Source organism: Lepidochelys kempii, chromosome 4 (genome assembly GCF_965140285.1).
Source record: "Lepidochelys kempii isolate rLepKem1 chromosome 4, rLepKem1.hap1, whole genome shotgun sequence".
Lineage (NCBI taxonomy): Eukaryota > Metazoa > Chordata > Testudines > Cheloniidae > Lepidochelys > Lepidochelys kempii.
This window is the reverse complement of record NC_136383.1, coordinates 96,313,599-96,336,629: the sequence shown is the minus strand read 5'-3', so window position 1 is coordinate 96,336,629 and position 23,031 is coordinate 96,313,599. Positions and strand designations below refer to the sequence as shown.

General features: G+C 40.3%; 1 protein-coding gene across 11 annotated transcripts in view; it reads right to left on the bottom strand.

Moving 5' to 3' along the window:
• The window catches only part of APBB2 (amyloid beta precursor protein binding family B member 2), a 319,944-nt gene that overhangs the window by 72,510 nt on the left and 224,403 nt on the right, over positions 1-23,031 (bottom strand). For all 11 annotated transcript variants that reach the window (XM_073342186.2, XM_073342194.2, XM_073342189.2 and 8 more), the window contains 2 exons: positions 9,868-10,014; positions 3,389-3,516 (listed from right to left, as the gene is read on the bottom strand). In XM_073342186.2, coding sequence (XP_073198287.1) covers positions 3,389-3,516; positions 9,868-10,014 — 275 coding nt within the window. The remainder of the gene's footprint in view (positions 1-3,388; positions 3,517-9,867; positions 10,015-23,031) is intronic.

Here is a 23,031-nt window from a genome sequence, read left to right as displayed (position 1 = left end):
TGAGATATTATGGGCTATTTTTAGTTCCATGTTTATATATTAAAGCTTCAATAATTATGTTTTCTCCTTGCTGTTATCAATAGCGACCAATCAGAAAAAGTAATTTATTGTGCAAACAACAAATACTTAATTATAATACAAAACAGCCAAGTTTCTCTTCCGATGTTAAGGAGAGAAAATTGGTTTGATCATCTCTGACATGGGTCTTCTGTATTGCTGATGTCACAAACAAAGTTACTTTTCAGCAAGATGGTAGCCATCTGCAGGAGGCAGCATAGACATTACTTTGCTTTAATATGAACTAAGATCTGTATTTCACAGCCCGCATTATCTATGGCAAATAAACAGTTCTTATCATGGGTAGATGAGAGCAATGAGGCTTTGTGCAGGAAACTGGGCAGGGCTGGAATTCAGCCCCTGGGCAGGACATGGTACTGCAACTGGCTGGGATTGCAGTTAGTGCCCCTATATGGAGGGTTTTGTATCAGTGGATCTATAGCCTCTCCTCCAGGTCATCCCTGATGAGCCCATCTTGCACTGACCTATTTGGATCAGATATGGGGACCACCTGCTCTGCACTTGCATGCTCGCTTTTTCTCTCTCTCTCACCCATTAGGTGGCTTACATGCCTCTCCACCCCTGAAGAAATTTCATCCAGCAGCTCGTGAACTTTCTCAACACTGCAGTGAGCAATATGGGTACAACAGTCTTAAATTATTCCAAATAACTAATTATAACTGCTAGGAGTAATAACGTCATTACATACATCACAAATGTTGGATATTTCTGTAACCTGTTAAATCTATGACTAGTGGGTCTAGTCTGGTGTATTGGAGTTTAACAATTTGTGAACAAATATCACAACAATACAATTTTATCATCCAGAGAATCTGAAATATTTGAAAACTAAGAGGTAACAGAAAAGCAAACTGTCTTCTCAAATTCTGTAAATAAATCATTTGGGTATACAGTAAAAGCCTTTCTCTGTCCTTCAGACATTTGTTATAATGTACTTTTCCTGTTCAACTGCACCATATCAAAATGTCCCCAAAGATGCTCCATTTTCTAACCAAAGAAAGCTTCTAGAAAATCTGACTTGAAGGGAAATGTGAAATGGGTTCATTTTCTCAAGCAAAGGAAGCACTTTAATGTTTTATTCATGACAAGTTAAAACCTCTTTGCTTCCCAGCATTTCCAATTGGATTTGTCCTTGTAAATCACTCAAAAATCTGAACCAAAGAAACTAAAAATGCAACAAAAAATACCCATCATTCAGAGGAACGAATGGCTCAGGGGAATGATATTCGGACACAGAAACATTCACTTCAAGGTCACTGGTTCAAATATGGACCAGGTCTGAGCTGACCAAAAGTCAAAACCATCCAACTGGCTATTTGGCAGCTTTATGTGAAATGAGCAAAGGGTTTCAGTCATTGAGTTCCTGCATCATAAAAGCCTGTGTACTACAGGTTTCAGAGTAACAGCCGTGTTAGTCTGTATTCGCAAAAAGAAAAGGAGGACTTGTGGCACCTTAGAGACTAACCAATTTATTAGAGCATAAGCTTTCGTGAGCTACAGCTCACTTCTTCAGATGCATATCGTGGAAACTGCAGCAGGCTTTATATATACACAGAGAATATGAAACAATACCTATTCCCACCCCACTGTCCTGCTGGTAATAGCTTATCTAAAGTGATTTCCAGCACAAATCCAGGTTTTCTCACCCTCCACCCCCCCACACAAATTCACTCTCCTGCTGGTGATAGCCCATCCAAAGTGATAACTCTTTACACAATGTGCATGACAATTAAGCTGGGCTATTTCCTGCATAAATCCAGGTTCTCACATCCCCCCCACCCCCATACACACACAAACTCACTCTCCTGCTGGTAATAGCTCATCCAAACTGACCACTCTTCAAGTTAAAATCCAAGTTAAACCAGAACATCTGGGGGGGGGGTAGGAAAAAACAAGAGGAAACAGGCTACCTTGCATAATGACTTAGCCACTCCAAGTCTCTATTTAAGCCTAAATTAATAGTATCCAATTTGCAAATGAATTCCAATTCAGCAGTTTCTCGCTGGAGTCTGGATTTGAAATTGGTTAGTCTCTAAGGTGCCACAAGTCCTCCTTTTCTTTTTGTGTACTACAGGTGGCCTGGGCAAGGGTTCTAAAAGAGATGCCGTGGACGGTGGAGACTGACCTACTTAGTCATTCCCTTAAAGTGATCCCTTCAGGCAAAGCTTGAAGCATATTGATAAGGCAGATAAGCCTTGGCTTTCATTGCTGCCACCTTATTAATCAGAAGGCTTCAGTGTTCAGTGTTATCAACCTAGCACCTTTTGAAAGTATTCATTCATGTGAAAATCTTTCTAACTCAGGACTTTTCTTTTGCCAAGAAAGACTAACAGACATTTCACCAACCCTGAAAGCCAACATGCTGATGTGATGTGTATTAGAAATGTACAGGTCAAACAGCTTGCTTTACATCTGACAGGTGCAACAATACAATAGCCACCCAAAAAGCAGCTGAAGGGTTCACTAAGCTACCAGGCAAAACCACTCTGATACCCCTATTATAACTTATTACAGATACAATTTCTGCCATTCCTTTTGGGAGAGAGACTACAAGCCATTTTAATAGTTATATTCCTGCAACAATGCCACATCAAAAGGAAAGTATGAAGCAAAAGATAGCTAAGTCCCTGGTTCAGTGAAGCACTAAGTACATGTTTAAGTCTATCCCATGTCAGGAAAGCACTTGAGCACATGCTTAACTTGACTTCAATGGGAACTAAGCACATGTTTAAGCACATTCCTGAATCAAAGTCTTTAAAAACATCAGCGGGAGAAACCAAGTTCACTTTCTACTTTGATCAACTATAATGTATGAGGAAGTGGAAATGGAACTATGTAAATACTTTCTTTACTATATACTGGTGAAATGTATACCTCGCAGGATAAATACGCTAAGGACTACATTTGAAAAATTATCCCTTGATTTTGGACATGCAAACAAGTATTTCTGCCTCTAATTCAGGTAATTTGGTACTTAACTACCTGATTTACAAGCAGAAATATGTTTATTCTTTGTGAACATAAAAGTTTCATAAACAACTTTACAGGTCAAGTTGAGGCCCTTTGAATATCTTATCCAAATATCATTTTGCAAAATGTGCTATAAGGAGTTATGAAAAATAAGTGTGTTTTTTTTTTAAGTAACTTGCGTAACAAATATAACAAATATAAATCCTCCCATAGTTATTGGAACATAATCACACAATAAAATGGCTATTAGTGATGCTTCACTTGGCAAGCATATATACACCCTACACTAGTAGATTTCAACAGCACAAAACAACAAAGTCTTAGGAGATTGTAAACTCACCGTCCATTGTCACGACCCACTCCCCAGACTCTGATGCTCACAATGGGCTGAGAATGAAGAATGGTATGATCCATGGGGTCAACCAAATTTAGCATGTCATTCTCCAGTATAAGGTACATGTCTTTTCCCTATAATTCAAAACAAAACACAAATTACAAAATCTGTTCTTCATGCAAAGTGAATCAGCTCAAAACTCAAGATGTTTTCGGTTTTCTTTATTTGCATTGGTAAATATCACTGAGTCATTTGATTGACTCAAAGTTTCAATATATTCTGAGTGCATTTGAAAACAAGCTGACTTCTGGTTTTAAAAGGTCCAAGATAAACTTTACTGATTTTTTTTATAAACCAAACTGGAGAAAATAATTCTTTTCAATTTGTAAAATGTAAACGGTTTTATTGGCTCGATATAATTAACAACAATCTTAAGGTCATTCAGATATTCAATACACAAGTTCTTTGTTTCCCTGAAAAAAAATTAAACATAACAAAATAAGAAATTTCTTAATGTTAAAACCTTAGTAACAAACATCAAAACCAGTAACCTTTTAAGGAGGAGAAACATACTGTTTACATCAAATGATATGATGGGCTGTGATTTCTTTTTCTCAGCTTCTCACAGTTAAAAGGGCTATTGAAGAGGATGGCATTCTGCGTACCAAAGGTTTTAGGATCTGCTATTGGAAGAAGAAAGCATTTAGGCTGAACCCTACTCTCACTGAAGTGAGTGGGAGTTTTGCCATTGACTTCAATGTAGCCAGGATTTCATCCTTTCGGCCTGTATTTGCCTTTTTCTTGGTTGAATATTGTAAGAAAAGGAACCAATTTTTATGATATTCTTCCCTTTTATGACAATTTAGGAATGATAATTATTTCTATTATTAGTATTCTCTCTAACCTAGCTACCTCTGTCCTAACACGACGTTGTTCTGTCTTTTAAGCTTCCCAGAAAGAAGTACACATTGCAGCCAAAGGAGGCTCAGAAATCAGTTTCTCTCGTCTGATTTGGTATATCTTCTCAAACAGTAATCCAAAGAGAATTGCAGGACCCCATGGAAATGATACTGGAGTTACTGTAAGACAAAATATTGATCTAAAAGGGATGGACTGTGTAGGGTCCCCACTTAGTAAGAAGAATTTATTTGTTTCCCCATTGTTGAGACACCATCCATTAATGTATATCCCCATACGCCTTTCAGAGTGGAAACAATCTGATCACACACTGACAGAGGATTTAGAAATTACTCTCTTATTTTTGTACATGTCAATGATATGGCAGCCCTTTTCCAGATTGCCACTGCTCAAGTTTTAATGGTGTGTCTAATTCTGTGCCCCTGACTGTCATGCATTTCTTTCAGCTTGGAAGGGACTGTTTACTTTATTTGCTTGTACAATGGAACTCTTCCTGTAACAAAATGGATTTACACATGGAGGGATGAACAACATCTGGAGGAAAAAAAGGGGAGGCAATGTCTTGCCAGAGAGAGTAGACAGAGGTCTGAAGGAAATGTAAGGAAGGAAATACACACACACAAAGGTATCTCGGGGAGGAAAAGAAGATGCAGTTGCAATAAACAAATGGTTAATGGGGAATTAATACTAATGAAGTAGCTTATTGCACAAAGGAAATAAGAGTAGAAGAGTAAAAAAGTAAGGAAGGAATAAGGTACAAAAGCAGAGCAAGAAGAGTCACTCAGATTTCTAAGGTTCCTGAATAAAAATACAAGAACTATGAAAAAGACAAAGGATAAAGAATTTGTTAAGAGACCAAAGATAGTGAAAACAGCTCACGAAAGAGAACATTGCTGTGTATTTAGACCAATTTTCTATTTACACATTTATTTATGTGGCAATGACCTGAAAGAAATTGTTGCAAGAAAGTAAAATCTGCTGATCATAATGCTGGAATTAGGACAATAAAACTACATTCTAAAGATTTGAATAGGACTGGAGAATGGGCAGATATGGAACATACTGAACATAAATCAAAAGAAATTATTCTAGCATACACAAGGGATGGCTCGGTTCAGGCCAACTGCAATATATTTTACACAATTTTTGTTGCCTTATTACACAAAGGCTATTATAGTGATGGAGATGGTGTAGCAGCAGGCAACCAGAAATTATTTAGGCACTCTGGGAATCTAAATACAAAGAGACAGGATAAACCTGGCCAAATTCTATGTGACCTCACTGACTGTCAAAGAATTCTGAAGAGACTGCAAAAACCTGCTACAGGGGTGGGGGAGCAGGGAAGGGGGATGTAGGGGAAAGGCTTCTGACAAACAAAACAACCCAGGGAAATAAAATACAGTAGAACCTCTATTTTAAGAACACCAGTCTTGAGAATGACCAGTTATATGGTCCCCATAGAGTGTGTGGGGCAGCGTCACATAAATAAAGTGATGTTGATGAAGAACAAGTTGACATCCCTTCACATTTGGATACCTTCAATGCATTGGAAATCTCTTTGTAGTGGTATGAAGGACAAGAAAGCAGCGATGTAGTGTAGCATTCTGCAATTTACGCACCATACTTACTGTAATTTTGAGATGTTCAATTTTACGATTTGAAGATTTTGATTTTACGAACTCGTCAATCCCGAATTAGTTCATTGAGATTTTACTGTAAAATTGAAGAAGAGTTTGATCCTAGAAGATTGTTGGTGGTAGCTATTTTTAGTGAGACACATTGCTGCAGCAATATAGTTGTAAGGTAAATAATCTTCACAGTATGTGGCAAAAATGACAATGTACTATGTGGTAAAGCAGCAAAACAGATTACATGGTCTTCTTTCATGCCTTTGATTTCACAGAATTGTGGAAATTAGAAATAAGAAAGAGATATTATGTCATCTTGTCTACCTGGAACAATTTATCTCCTCTTTGGGGTGAAATACTTACAGATGGTCCCAATCCTCAATCCCATTTAATAATATTTCAGCCAAACTAGTCCTTTTAATCTTTACTCAATCCTAAAAACTTAATCTTTAGTCAACTCTTTCATCTTAATTTTTTGCTGTATGTACTTTGTATTCCTTCTGATTTCCCTCCAATTTGTTGACATCTTCCTCTCTTCATTTAGCTCCCTCCTTTAAACAAGCTTTTTTTAACCTGTCAGTGCTCTGCCAGCCAAGAAGGGTTGTTACAAGAATTTCTTCTAAAGTAAGTGGGAATCTATTTACTCCTCTGTGTCTGAATTGTATTGCTTGTCTGTTTAGATTGACTCTGTGGACTACTCATGTGAATAAGGTGAGAAGAATATAGTACTAACTCAGTAATTTGTGACCCAATTTCCTTTAACACTCTCCTCCTGAAAAGATAGATTTTTTATGATAATAAGGTAGAGTCTTTTACAAAGCACAGCCTATCATAAGACACTTAACAACTTGTCATCCTGATACACACTAAAGTTATTCAATTACTGACCGTATCATGTCAATGCCTACTTGAGGCTCGGTTGGTGAATTATGGCTGAAGAGATGTTTGGAGCTGTGAAGAGATGTTTAGCTGTGGGTCAGGAAAGCCTGGCAGGCCAAGCAAACCGCACTGAGCTCCCTGATGTTGATATGGAGGGCCAGATCATCCCGCAACCAGCATCCCTGGGTGTTCAGCTCACCCAAGTGGGCTCCCCAGCCCAGGTCCAAAGCATTAGAGACCAGGGTTAGCGACAGGGACGGGGTCGCGAAGGGAACTCCCTCCAACACTGACACAGGGTCCAACCAGCAATCCAGGGACGACCGGATGTGATCCGGCACCCTGACTACCCGGTCTCGGTCATGCCTGATGAGGATGTAGACCGATGCCAGCCACACTTGCAGCAGCTGGAGATGGAGCCTGGCATGACTGACAACGTATGTACATGCAGCCATATGACCCAACAACCACAAGCAGGTGTGAGCCGTGGTGAGCGGTGGTTCTTTACGTGGGAAAACGGGTCTGACATGGCCTGAAAATGTGCTACCAGAAGGAAGGCTCTGGCTCGTGTGGAGTCGAGAGCTGCCCCCAATGAACTCTATTCACTGGACCAGCCTCAAGGTGGACGTTTTCTTGTTTATTAACAGGCCTAGGTCGCGGCAGGTGGAACGCACCAGATTGAGGCTCCTCTGAACTTGTTCCCAAGACCTGCCCTTGATGAGTCAGTTGTTGAGATACAGGAAGGCCTGGGAACCCTCGATATCTCAGGTAAGCAGCCACTGGCTCCATACATTTTATGAACACCCTTGAGGCCCATGAGAGGCCAAAGGGCAGTGCCATGAATTGAAAATGGCGTCCGCCCACTATGAAACGGAGGAATCGTCTGTGATCTTGGAATTAGGAAATAAGCGCCCTTCATGTCAAAGGCGGCATACCAGTCTCTCGGATTCAGGGAGAGCATGATGGAGGCTAGGGAGACCATGCAAAACTTCAACTTCCTGACAGACTTGTTGAGACGATGCAGGTCCAGAAGGGGTCTTCCTTGCTATGCAAGGAAAGGCACTCTGACTAACCACTATGGGCAGTAAGAAGGGACTGAGGGGGCGTAGGGCCGGCGGCGCCTGCTATACCGATGCATGAGCGCGGCACTCGAGGGGGCATCACAGCCGACCCTACGGATAGCATTAAGGCAAAAATGTCCGACTACCGCTCACGTGGGCGCGTGCACACCTAGAATGGAATCGACATGAGCAAGCCCTCGAAGAAGAATTGAAGGTTTTATTGCAGACTTTCACAAAGACAGCTTCTCCTCCTTCCATTTTAATCAGTGCCATCATGGAGCATTCTGGCCTGATAGAATAGTGCTCTATTCCCCTAGCAAATACTTTGTCACATCAGGTCCTATATTGATGCAATTACAGGACACGTGACTTTTCATAGTCCAGTGGTTCTCGAAGTTTTGTACTGGTGACCGCTTTCATATAGCGAGCCTCTGAGTATGACCCCACCCCCTTATAAATTAAAAACACTTTTTAATATATTTAACACCATTATAAATGCTGGAGGCAAAGTGGGGTTTGGGGTGGAGGCTGACAGCTCACGACCCCCCATGTAATAACTTCGGGACCCCTGCGGGGCTCTGACCTCCACTTTGAGAACCCCTGTCATAGTTAGTTTATGGAAGCCAAAAGGAGAGTAACTTTCAGAAATCAAACATCTTTCTCCCCTGCCAAAATGGTACAGTCAAACACACACAAATGTATGCTCCTGGACAACTCAACCTCCATGCTGCTCTCAACCTTTAATCAGCCCAGAAATGAAGGTCTGCTTGTCTTGTTTCTTAATAAGTAAATACCGATAGGCAAAGAAACATAAAAAGTCTAAAATCATAATTTCTGTTTGCACTCTCCATTAACCAAACACTTTTTTTGGGTGGGTAATTTTCTTGTTTTTAAAAACTCACTCGCAGTAGGCCAGACTCAGAGGAGTAAAAGAATAAGTCTAGAGAGTACATTTACATCAGTTAGGCTCCGTCTGGATTTACACAGTTTGCAAAGAAGGTCAGTATCATTATCCGCATTTTACAGATGGGGAAACTGAGGCACAGAGAGGTGAAGTGACTTTCCCAAGATCACCGAAAGGTCAGTGGCAGAACTAGGTCTCCTGAGCCCCAGGCCAGTGCTCTATGCACTAGGCCACACTACTTCCCTTAGACTTATACCCAATATGTAAAGAGAATGGAAATTACCACATCACTTCTGCATTTGGATCAAGGAGCGTAGGAATTTAAGCTGTCGTAACTCATATGCTAAGGGACCAATAGAGAGAAGCATAACAAGAAAAACAACTTGGCAGAGGGTTTAAGAAAGCATGTTAAAATAGACCACCCATAGCCTCTAGGCTCTAGACTCAAAAGACGCACCATCTTGAAGCTCCTTACACTTCCTTTCCCACTGGTAAAGGGTGTGAGAATGGAATACGCACTATAACAAAGCCCTCTTTAGTCAATACAAGGATTTCCACTGATTTCAATGACTTTGGATCTGAGCTTATGACAGTGAGAATATAAAGGAGTGTTAGAGTAACTTCTACCATCTTACACATTACCCCTGTATTTGACCCTTATCTTCAGTTTACAGCAAATGTTTTATTAACAATTGTACAGTATATTTTCAGCCATTTAATTATTGTATTATTGGACATGTCAATCAGCATACCTAACATATGAAGTGGAGACAGAACAATTTGATCATGGCCTTTGTGAGACCTGCTCTCCTAACCGCCCAGAAACAAAAATCAAGTTCGCTCTCAAATTTTTTCCTCCTTTTTGCCAGCACCAGCTGCTGATACAGCAGTCTAAGTCTCGCTCTGCTTCTTTACTTTTTTTTCCATTAAAGAATACATAGAAAATTAGGGTATTTAATTTTTGTTCAACAACATTTAAAACTGGGTGGAAAACGAACATGTTTGTGTGTATTTTTAAAGGTATCTTATTGAATGGGTGGAGTGTATTCAAAGGGCGGGAAAGGCGTAATGTAAAGAAAGTTCACACCATACTCTTACCTCTCCCCATATGCCAACCGTGTCTCTGATATCATTTTTACAGTAAGACAGTTGTCTGATGCAATTGTTCACAGCAACACTGCTTTTTCCAGGAGCAAGATCCTCTTCTGCCATTTCTACCCAGCCCAAAGAGCGCACAGCAAAGCACTAAAAAAAAACAAACAGGAAAGATTTGTGTGTAAATCATAACTTTATATACCAACAAAGCAGTATCAATTACTTACAAAACACTGAAGAAATCTAATGGACAGATTCCCAGTGAAGTCAATGTCAAAACTCCCCCCCCCTTTGGACAGAAGCAGGTCCCTGTATTGCCATAAGATGACACTCATAGCAGATAGGAACATTAAAATGTATAGTTTGAGAATGTAAGATGAAAATATTTATTGGAAGGAACAAGGTAAGATGAATGACATGTCAGGAAAAATGATACTTCTTATACCTCCATGGTGGCAGAATATGACAAGATGCTTTCAAGAATACAGTTACCAAAGGAGAAAATGAGGAACATATAAGGAATGCCTTAGGCAGTCAATAGGGTACCCTTGCACCAGAAAAATAGCAACCACAGCTACAGGATGGAGGTCCTAGTTAGTATTTTGAGCCTTTATATAAAAAAAGCTTTCAGTTTAGGCCTGTTGTGAAATCCACATATGGTATATCTCACTACTGAGTTTTAAACCACAAAACTTAATTTTTTAAGGATTACCACAATCAGTTTTACAGTAAGTTTAAGTAAGGTAGCAGATAATAGTAAATCCAAAGCATTAACTAAGAAATAAAATACTGTGTGAAGAATCAGGCTTTTAACAGTGACCCTTAAGCCAACCAGAACTCTCAGTTGGCAGAACATTGCAAGACTACATCACTCAGCACTTATGGTGCATTTTGCAAACAAAACAAAACGTGATAAATTGCCTGGAAATATCTATGTTACTGCCACTACGGAAGATTTATAAAAGCTACTTTTTAATATGGGAAAAAACATTCATATTGTGCTGAGGCACTACAGAGAGTGAAATCCTGACCCTACTGAAGTCAATGGGAGTTCTGCCATTGACTTCAATGGGGCCAAGATTTCACCCAGAAAGCGTCAGGAGGATTCTGTTGTCAAGTTGAGCCATAACTGCCAACAGCAAATTTATAATAGTTCTGTTGCTTCTTTCTGATAGACATGCTGAACTTCTACGTTATTAGGAGTACCTCCCATATTATATAACACACACTATTTTTGAGGCATTCAGCATACGTTATATTGTCTGTATGGATTAGTAAAATCTATGGCATGGGGTCTTTGAGAACTTAACGAGACATTAAAATCCCACCTTCCCCTACCTACAAATCCCCTACGTGCCAATCACAGCTTTGTCTACAGAGGCATAAGCTCCAACACGTTCCAAAAGTACAGCAGAAAAATTTAGAATCAATGTAGTTAAAAACTTGCCTGCATTTAACACCCTTTCTTTTCACCATCTCTCTCTCCAACTCAAAGGTGGACTAAAGATTAACGTGGGCTATGGCGACACTACAAGGCTTTTAGCGACACGACTGTGCTGCTACAGCCGTGCTACTAAAAGGCACGCAGCGTAGCTGCTGTTTGTGGCAGGAGAGAGCTGTCCTGCCAACAAAAAACGTCCACCACCCATGAGCTGCAGTAGCTTTGCTGGCATGAGTGTGCTCCAGCCAACAAAGTGCTGTTCACACCGGCGCTTTTCATTGGTAAAACTTTTGTTGTTGGCGGGGGAGGGGGTTAACACCCCGAACAACAAAAGTTTTGCCAACGAAGTTCCAGTGTAGACAAACCCTTAGAGTAGGCATTGTGTAGAGTCCCGATACATTACCTATTGGCTTCTTTTCAACTTTTGTCTTTGGGAATGACTGCATTTTTTGTTTTGAAATTGTGTGCTGAACTAACTTTCTATTGGTTCAGGAAATCAAATAATGCAATATGTATTAGCAATGTTTTAATTATACAATCCCTAAAAGGCCAAAATGCATTGTTCAATGCTGCCCCCCTGTGACAAACCGGTTTCATTGTTACCAGCATCTAACGTAACAAATGTTTAGGAATACAGGCCCTAATCTTGTAAATTACTCTGCAGACAACTGAGATCATGCTGCATTTACTGCAGGGCAGTCCTGTGCAGGTGTAGAATGCAGCCCAGGTGGACCAGGTTGCAGGATTGGGCCTATAGTTTCTCCTGTTAACATCTTTTTTTGAAATATGTTTAACAAATGGGTTTTTAAAACTCTAAAGCAAAAACACAGAGATAGGTAATTCAAGTTCATACAATATGTCTATTTCGGAAAACTAATGGAGGGCAAGAACATAGAGTAGCATCTAGTGAATTAATCTTGTTAATATTTTTATCTTTATTGGGGTAGGGAAGCACAATGGGACAAAGTGGTTTTGGAGTGCAGAGTTCTTGTATATTTCAGCAACCCACCTGAGCCTATTTCCAAAAAAGGAATCCGTGTCACAGCAAGAGTAAAGCTCCATGTGAATGCACATACCTGGAGTTCAAATTACATTAGGTACTACTCTTTGAGTAGTCTGGTGTGCAAGGCTTTGCAGGTCTGGTGAAAAACAGGTGAAATCCTGGCTCCACTGAAGTCAATGGCAAAACTCCTACTGACTTCAGTAAGGCCTGGATTTCACCCTAATTATTTGTGCGTGCGCCTATATGGCTAGTTATTTGTTTACTTCCTTGCTTGTGTTCCTGAACATTGCCAGAGTATAGGGAACAATATATATCAAAGAATCATAGAAATTGGGAGGCGAGGGGGTAAAAAAATGCTAGGCCATATAGCCCTCGTGCACAAGTAGGACAGTTGGCTATGGTATATTTGTTAGTGGTTTATTAATGAAAGTCTATCTTTCTACTTTCTATTGGTCTTGCAGCAGCAAGACATAAACAGAAGTAGATTTTATATAAACTATGACTGTTTACAAAAAAAAACTCTTAGCAACGTTAACTTTTAAAATTTTAATATTTAATATGTAGAAGATATTCCTCATATAACGGTAAAATTCACGACCAGATTACAGAACATACACCACTTTGTAACGGTAAGTTAGATCTTACCACTCGACAGCACTTTGAAAAATAAAGATTGTATATTCATAAAAATGGAAAAAAATAATTTCATAGAAACAGTATGATTGCTTTTGAGTAAAAAGCAAATTATTATTTTTTGCAACATTAGAAACATTTTGTTTCCAATACATCTTCGAGTGCTTAAACACATATTACTTTTATACATACCACACAAAGATTTTAAATCACTAAATTCATATTTATTAAAAAGACAAAAATGGCTTTTTTAAGTAAATGGGAACATTTTCCTTATTTGCAAATTTCTCTTCTCAGAGCTAGCATGTGCACTCACCCATCACTGATTGGTAGAATCTTTTACTGTGCACAGAAGCAGTCCTGATCTGTCAATCACAGGCTTCCCTGAGGTGATGGGCCTACCCTATACTTCAGGTAAACTACTTTGAAAAGTAATTAACAATGTATAATATATAATTTATTAAACAAAAAGCATTATGCAAACTGTGTTAAACTCCCCTGTGTCTATGGGTAAAAACTCTAACTCATCCAAATTTTATGTCAGATAGAAACAGTATCTTGAAATAAGGAAATTAAGTTATGATTTTTTTTTCCTCCTGCAAAGCACGTTTACTGAATTGCCGCTGCTGGGAGCTGACTTTAAACTTTAAACCAAATGGGCACAAAACCTGGAAGAGAAATGGTGAAATCAGGAGGGAACTACAGCTTGAAGTATTTTTCATCCCACAGCTGCCTCTGGAGAAGCCAAAATGTCCAGTTTGTAACATTTAATAAGATTTACAAATCTCTTCTGTCATGTTACAAGATCTTTTGACCCATGAAGTACTCACAGCTCTTGTTGAATGTGCCAGAACATCTATTAGGGATGTTAGGCCTTGATTTTTGTAAGTCTTTTCAATCTACTTTCTATTGTGTCTGGAGATACAGATTTTATTGTGGTAGCATCCACAATGTGCTAGTTACTTTCTAAACACAGAAAAAAGACACAATTCCAGTACTGAGCAGAGTACAATTCAAAAAGGCAAAGTCAGAAGGAGGATAGGAGCAAGGGATACAAAATACAGATAACAGGATCAGGATGATGATGACAGGAGCAGTATCTCTTAGTTACAACTAAATGTATCTGGATTTTTGCTCTTCTTTTGTTAAACACATTAAATTCTCCACTTGCTCCACCCATTCAATTCCAGTGTTACAGTTACAGAGTAAGCTGTGTTTTAGACCTCTTGAGTGCACCTCTCAGGTAACACACTTGGCCTTCCACTCCCTCGCTCAGTGGTGGAACCCCACAATTCAACCACTCTGGGACTTGACTTCTGGGTTGCAGACCCCATTTTCTACCTCTTTTAACATGACAGGCCCAACAGTATTTGGTACCTGCAAGAAAACTACAAAATATTTTTTATTCACCCAAAGGTATAAAACAAGCAGTGAAAGGGGACAAACAAAAGCCTGTATGCTTGGGTGTTACCTTAACCTTCCCTTACATATTTTGTTAAGTTCACTCAGCTCAGGCATTCTTACTTCTGGGCTGGGAGAAAGATTGCTCTGCTCCATTCTCTCCCTGTCTGTCAGTCAAAGCCTCATCTCCAGCTGCTACTGCCTGCTCCCCTACTTCTTCTCTAGACAGGGCATTATAACAGTGTCATGTCCTTTTTAACTTAGACTCCAACCTGGGAAAACTAAATCTGTTAACCTGGCTGGAGTCAGCTAGGTAGGCAGGCATTCCATGTTAATAGCCTCCCATTGTTCTCTTGATGACCCTTGGTATTCTCTCTGGAATTATACTATTTCTGTAACTGTTTTATTTTCTGCTTGTTTTTTCCCCAACAATCTCCTTTAATATGATTCTCTGTAGGCAGACAGAAAAATAGCAAGCAGGTAAACTAGGTACATATGATATTCATAAAAATAATACATCTCCCTCACCTTCCACTTACAGCAACCCCCAACATCAATACATGATGCAGAAATTATTGGTAAGGTTCTTTGGCTTTTGTTATGGAGGAGGGCAGATTAGATGATGGATTAGAATGTCTTTTCTAGCCCTAAAATATATAAATACCTTCCCTTCCCAACATTCAACCCCTTCCTCCTGAATAAATGAGCAGTTCATAAAAGTTAAATAAAATAAGTATGTAGATGACTTTAATAGCTCATTCCTTGCTTTGGGTGTGAGTTAAAATAAGGTACACTATGTTACTACTGGGGGAATTCTGCATCACAGCGCAATGCAGAATTTTGCAGAAATTAATTTGGGCATGCAGAATTCTCCCCCCCCACCACCTTCAGAAATGGGCTGCAGAGATGTTGGCTGCCACTAGGGGCCGCTGGACCTGACAGAGCCCAGCTCACAAATAGAAGATAGTGCTGGGGGGAAGGGGAGGGAATTGGAGGGTTCTCAGCAGCAGCAGCAGTTCCCAGCATGCCCTGAAGGAAGGAGGTGGCAGCATGCAGGTAACTCCCTGCAAGCCTGGGACCCAGCATCAGCCTGGATCCCTGGGCTCTTGTAAGTTGGGTGTGTGTGTGTCTAGGCTCTGGGGGGGATACAGGGTGTGAGTGTCTGGGCCGGGGGGGGGGGGGGGGAACGGTGTCCCACAACTGGACTCTGGGCGGGGGAGGGGATATGAGTGTCTGAGTTGCAGAGGGACACAGCTCGGCTCTCGGGGGGGAACAGGGTGGGAATGTCTGGGCTGGGGGGGGGCCCGAGTCCCACAGCTGGGCTCTGGGAGGGAGGGGGTGAGAGTGTCTGGGCCAGGGGGGCTCTGCAGCTGGGCTCTGTGGAGGGAGAAGGGGTGTGAATGTCTGGACCCTCAGCTGGGCTCTGGAGGGAAAGGGGCAGAAAAGCAGGAACCGGGTTGTCACAGGGGTTTCTTTAACTCTCTACTTTTGGGGGGAATGTTTTTGTGGGTCTGAATTGTTACAGACATACTTGCTGAAAGGTATTTTGAAATAAATTACCAAAATAATTGCAACTGATGTGATTATATACTGTTATTTTGACAAATAAAATTTGCAGAACTTTAAAATATTCTGTGCAGAATTTTTAATATTTTGGGGCAGAATTCCCCCAGGAGTAACTATGTCCTGTAGAATGGGGAATTAACCTTGACTATGAATTCTAGAAGGTTCTAACAACTGTTGTTTTTGAAGGTGCAGTATTATTATCTCACCGTAAATGCTCTTACATCAGACTTTCACCTCAAATGTGTCAGCAAAGAAGAATCAGACCAGGCAAAGGAAGTGACACCACTCTGAGAGGTTCAAATGGAGAACTAAATAAGCTATACATCCTAGTGTTGCAAAACAACTGAAGAATTAAGCAACTGAGCTGCTAATAAAAACATCTACTCTCTCCTTTAAACCAGCGACTATTCTGAAAGATTAGAGAGTATTGTTTCCCTCTTTAAAGAGAAGTTCTGGGGCGATCTGGGAATTTACAGACCAGTATATTTACTTCAGTACAAGTAATGTGATTGAAACTATACAATATAATAGGGACAAACCAGCAGGGCTTCTAGAAAGGAATATCAAGCCTCTCCAATACACGAGAATCTTTTGAGGATGTTAAAAAACAAACTACTGAATGAAGGAAAATCAGCTGACAAACTGTTTGTACTTTTAGAAAGTCTTTGACTAAGTCCTTCACAAAAGGCTATTATGACAACTAAGTTGTCACAGTGTTGAGATAGAACATACCTTTTAAAAATACATCCAGTCTTGATTTAAGACTCTAAAGCCTGCTTTACAGACAGACTTTGTACTGATATAATTATTTTGGTTAGGGGTGTGAATTTTTTCCTAAATATTTATACTGGTACATCCTTAATGTGGATACAGTTGCAGCAAAAGATACTTTACATTGCTTATTACCCTTCCACTACGAGAATAAAATATAGTAGCACAGTGCATACACACTAGCGGAGGGGACTGTACTTCATTAATTATATTAGTATAGTTAATGTGTACAACTTCTGTATTTAGAAAAGCACTAATTGATGGAGAATTTACCACATCCCTCAGAAAGCTCTTAAATGGTTTATTACCCTCACATTTAAAAATATGTCTTATTTCCAGTTGGAATTTTTCTGACTGCAACTTCCAGCCGTTATATCTTTGTCTGCCAGGCTAGAGTTGACTGGAACTCCCTTCTAAAAGAACTAATTTCAAAGCCAAAAGCTGAAAATAAGCATGCTGACACGAAGACCGAGTAAGAGCTCATTCTTAAAAATTATAAAATGGCCTTGTAGCATGATAGGTCCTTCAGTTCAAAATAGAGTTTTGAATGAAACCACACACTTGAATGTGCTCTTCCAGGTTGATCATCTTCTAGAGGTGAGTATCCATTGCTATGTTTTGGCCTTTCTTGGCTAGCATTTACCCTTTAAAAGGTATGTCTACACTGCAGAAAAGCCCCAAGGGGTTCAATAGGTCCAAGCTGAGATGGACAGACTGAGCTGCCAGCAGTGCTACAGCGTCCACACTGCTGTTTTTAGCACGCTATCTTGAGCCACTCTGGTGTCTCTTCCTGGGCGGGGAAGCACACTCTCAGTTGCAGTGTAGTTATACCCAAACAGGCTCCCCATCTAGAATTTGTTCCCCTGCTGAGTTCTATTCAGTAGCTTTGCCATATATATTGGAGAGCCTTTGCTCAATTTAAAATTGCTTAATACAATGGACCTTGGCTATAAAACATGAAAACATACTAGGAACAGGTTGTGTTCTGTACCGAGGATTCACACATTGTTTAAAATCCAAATTTATCCCCTTCCTAGGGTTTAGGTTTATTGGTAACTTGAATAATAACAAATTTTAGCTTCAGCTTTCTCCCCAGACTTGGCTACCTCTAGAGTTTGCCCTTCAGGAGCTTTGCCCCAGAACACAATTCCCTGCCCACCTGAGAAAAGTTCCATCTCTTATATCCTAGTTGGATCTCACTGAATACACCGTCTAGTTACACTGCATCTTCATGTAGGGTTCAAGCTGTGGGAAATGACTCAGGGGAGACCTGCATCCCCTGTTCAGGGTCCTAGAGTCTGCCCCCAGTAACAGATACCTTAGATGGTTTATCATTAACATAGTATATACTACAACAGCAGAAACTATTTATTTATAATCATAATATGTATAGCCAAGAGTACTGGGATCCTATGGTAAGAGACCCGTGAGTGTGCTGCAGTGGGAGTAGGAGAATTTGTTTTGATTGTACAACCCTTACTCATTATGGTGAGCATTTACTCGTACAAATAGTCCCAGTGAAGCCAATGGGATTACTCTCATCAGTAAATGCTCACTGAAGGTTGCACAATCAGATCCTAACAGCATACAGTACACAGGTTACTGCCTGGCTCTACCAAGTAGAAATAACCAACAGATACCACCAACATACTTCAATTGGTCTCTATTGGTTTTTACTGGCCTCTGTTGATTTCAGTTGGAAGACAAATGATCCCAGTAACAAGAAGTCTAGATTAACTGTTTCAAAACCCAAGGCTGGCTATTTAAAACCAAAAAGAACCAGGTGAATTTTTCAAAAAGGGCTAATGGTGGTTTAACATAGTTTTTGTATTTAATGTATAAATATTCTTTAAAAAGAACAACAATGAGCTTCAAACAGAGTGTCTTGAATCATGCATGACCTAATTCTCAAATCAGGCTTAGCTGAGTTAGCTGAAAGCACAATTGCTTAATTATTCAGCACACTAATACAGCAGCCCTGTTACCCAGCCCCATCTGGGGTACCTGCTAAATGAGAGAGCGCGCACATTACTGTTCTGGCCTAAATGGGCTTTGTTACTGCATTTGCTTTTTTTCTGGAACTAATACATAAGCAAAAATTTATCATGCTGAAAACCGTGCAGCAGTGCTAGGACTCTGGCTTTGCAATGGCATCAAAATAGACATGCCTATTAATGCTGATTAGTTAAGTGTCTCCATTCCAAACTATTTTCAAAGCTTCACATCTCTGCCACCCACAACATTTTGCTCTAAAAGGAAACAAAATGCTCATACCTCATGAGCTGTTATTTTAATATGTTGTAATTTCAAAGCAATCCACTCTGCCCTTTTGGAGTTATAGGTGCCAACCTCACTTCTCTTCTCTGCTCAAAAACATATACTGAGTCATTTGGTGAATTTGTAGAATTCTCTTATAAAATTATATTCTATAGGCTCAGGCTGTTATTTTATCTACAGCAGTGGCTCCCAAACTGTAGGCAGCAGGGCTAGGGCTACGATTCTTGGTCCCTGACCCCAGCTGCAGCTGACTGAGGCCCTGCTCCCAGCCCCCACCTGCGGCCATGGCTTCATGGATGTGGATAGGTTCCATAGGTAAGGGGGACATGATAGAAAAAGTTTGGGGACCACTGATTTACAGGAATAGATCTTTGTGCTCTTTCTTAAAACAAAAATAGTCACATATTAAAGGATTCGTGCAATAAGAAAGCCATAGTCGCATAAATTTGGTGTGAGCAGGTGACTTTCCCACCTGCTCTAAAACACAGTCCGCATATTCTTCCTGAGGCGTGGCTTTATTAAATAAACAAAATAAAACCACATGAACTTCTGTATACTTTTTTCAGCCTGTTCACTAGGTTCTCTTTAGTTCAGATCCAAGATCTGGCCCAAGTGTGACAGGGTCGGGCCAGATGGCTATAGGAGAGTAATAGAAGGCAGATATATTAGCCCCAGGCTAAGAAGGTCCCTTTTCCCTGAGTAAGGTAACAGGGAAGGTTCCAGAACAATCAGGAACCTTCTGGAGACAATTAAAACAGGCTGATTAGAACACCTGCAGCCAATCAAGAAGCTGCTAGAATCAATTAAGGCAGGCTAATCAGGGCACCTGGGTTTTAAAAAGGAGATCACTTGAGTTTGTGGTGTGTGTGTGAGGAGCTTGGAGCAAGGGGCACTAGGAGCTGAGAGTGAGAACGTGGACTGTTGGAGGACTGAGGTGTATAAGCATTATCAGACACCAGGAGGAAGGTCCTATGGTGAGGATAAAGAAGGTGTTGGGAGGAGGCCATGGGGAAGTAGCCCAGGGAGTTGTAGCTTTCGCACAGCTGTTCCAGGAGGCACTCTAGACAGCTGCATTCCACAGGGACCTGGGCTGGAACCTGGAGTAGAGGGCGGGCCTGGGTTCCCCCCAAATCCTCCCAACTCCTGGTCAGACACAGGAGTCGTCGACCTGGACTGTGGGTTCAGAAAAACGGCCAAGCTGAGGGCTGCAGAGAAGCTCCAAGGCGAGCAAATCCGCCAATAAGCGCAAGACCCACCAAGATAGAGCAGGAACTTTGTCACATAAGGAATCCTAGGTCTGAAGCAGACCAAACAAACAGGGAAAGGAGAAGATAAATACAGCAGGATGAAGGAAAGAGTGTAGGATATGCAAACTACATACTGTATTCAAATCCTTTGGATCCTGTTTGGGATATTGAGAGATGAAAGGCACTATAAATACACAAGTAATATTCATGAAAGCATGTAAAACTGAATGAAACAACTCCCTTCATCCAAATTATAGTACCAAAGGTTTAATTTAGGCATAGGCAATGGGTATCTTGCGTTTTCCCCATGTCCTCTCCCCCTACAATTTTAATGTTCTATTGTAGAAAGGAAGGCCAAAGCTTCAAAACAGTACCATTGACTGTAGCTTTCATTCCCTACTCCTGCTAGTCCACAAAGGACTCTTTGTAAAGAAAATTAAACCAATTCAATTGGCTGTGCAGAGAGTACTTCCAAAGGGGTACAGCAAGTGTATGAAATGACTTGGCAAAATTGCTCTGGAACAGCAGGAGTATGATCTTCGAAGGAGTAGCAAAGCAGACGGGTTGGAAGAGAGCAGAAGACACACAAAAGAAGGATGAAGAGTCAGAGGGACCACAATGAAAAACTCCTAGGACAGGGTGAGGAGCACCCCACGATTTTCTCTTCCCCTAAAAAAACATTGGTAGGGGAAAGTAGGTAGGATATGGAAAAAATGGCACTAATTCCTCAGTTTTAGCATTGGAGTGTATAGATTAATGTCCTTGGTTACTAATCCAATTAATAGTGGGAGCTAAGTATAGGTAACCAAAGGAAAGTGAGAAATTGAACACCCCCACCATAAAATGTTTTAATACCCTTATCTAAAATGGTACAGAACAGACCTAAAAGATCTCCTGAGGCTCCAGGATGAGGTCCGTGGTTGACAATGTCACTCCTCAAGCACAGTGGAACTTTCTACCCTAGGGGGAATGTTCGGTCCTACAGACCATGGAGGGTTCTCACGGGGCCAGTCTGGGACTATGGAATGAACAATCACAGGAACTAAAAACCAGTGCAAACCTGATCACCTTCGGCTCCAAGTTCAAGGTGCACTCCTGCAAACCTTGAACAAACCACATGTGATAGATGTTAGTCATGTCAATTAGTGCACTACTGACAGGTGCTTAGATACAAAGGTTATGAGGGAGGTAGAAGAACACACATAGACTAGACTAGAAGGAATAAAGGTAGAAGAGAGCCCCTTGTAAATGAAAATTAAATGAAAAGATTGGAATGTATGTGTGTGAAAATACCACGGTGATGGGTGCTCTAGAAATACAGATGAATTTGATTTCATCTGATAGACATGCAAAATCCAGTATCAACATCTACATAATTGGAACACATTGTCTTTGATCCCCCATTTCACGAATGAAACCTGGGCTATTCACCGTTTCTTTATTTCTTACATCACCCAAGACATCAAGCCTGATATACTCAGACAATTTCCCTTAGTGTCTTTTTTAAAAGGTTACTTCTCCTACCTGGAGACTTTCTACATATATCATTACATTATTTAGCAAGTTTATCACAGAACACTGAACAAACAGATGTAGGCAAAGTATTTAGGTCACAAAACTAATCATTTCTGATGCAGCCAGTACAATCCAAAGGATTCCACTTAGGCTTCTATTTATTAATGTTTTAAAAAATATTGATTTAAGCTTACAAGAAGCAAGTAACATGCCTAAGATCCTATAACAGAATGGTTGTATGAAATCATATACATCAATGAACTAGACTGAAACACACTGAAGAAAGTTTGCATTGACTTAAGATGAAAATATTAGTGATGATCAAAGCTAAATTGTATAGCAGAAGAATATAACGATTCTATGCAATTAAAGAACAGGTGAACACTTTCTTATAATTGATGGGAAGAGATTGAAATGCAAGCCCTGGCCTCAGAGAAATATCCTGACAAATTTATCACCTTAAAATTCTCAATTACCTAAAATTGAAATACCAGACTCAAAAAGCACATTTTTCTTTCCATTTCCAAATTTCCACCCCAGTTCATATTCTAAGATGAGTGTTGCTAAAAGAAATGCCTTTATCATATACAAATACACAGATGCTCAAACCATGAGAACACATAGTTTTACAATTCAAAAATTATGTCACATCCTTTTTTAAAAATATTGAAGGTTTGAACTAAGTCTCTTGTGAGTATGAACATGTAGGCTTTGCAGATATTCTAAAATAACGGCTACAATAAACTGAGTGTGCATCCTTGCAGTTAAATATTTAACTTTCTTTCTGCGTTGTTAAGCCCTTGCTCCCATCAAGGGTGCTGCAGAATCTCTCATTTCTCTCTATGTATAGACTCTCCACGTGCTGGATGGCAGGAGTAGCTCTTTGTTTCAAACTTAGTACTTTTCTGTCTTAGCAGCTCACCAATGCACTGGAGGTGAGGTCAAACCAAAGAAAATCAAACCAGCTCTGTCAAGGCAGGGGAATGTGACAGTGTCACCACACTGGTACATTTCTTTCCATCCTTATCTCTGCTCTCCTCATTGAGGAACAGAGAACTCTATGAAGGTCATACTTTGAGGCTTTGTCTTCGCTACTTAAAAAGATGGTTTTTTAATAGTCAGATAATAAACGCAGAATAGTTATCTCACTGTAAAATCCTAAGCAGAGACAAGGCAGTCGTAGTGTTCACCATGACGTAGCTAGGGGAGGTCAGCACTAGACCCCCACCTGGGACTGACCTTGCCTAGTTTACCTGTCAGAACAACTACAGTGTCTGGTCTCTATTACGTTTTAACAGCAGGCTAGCTAAAGT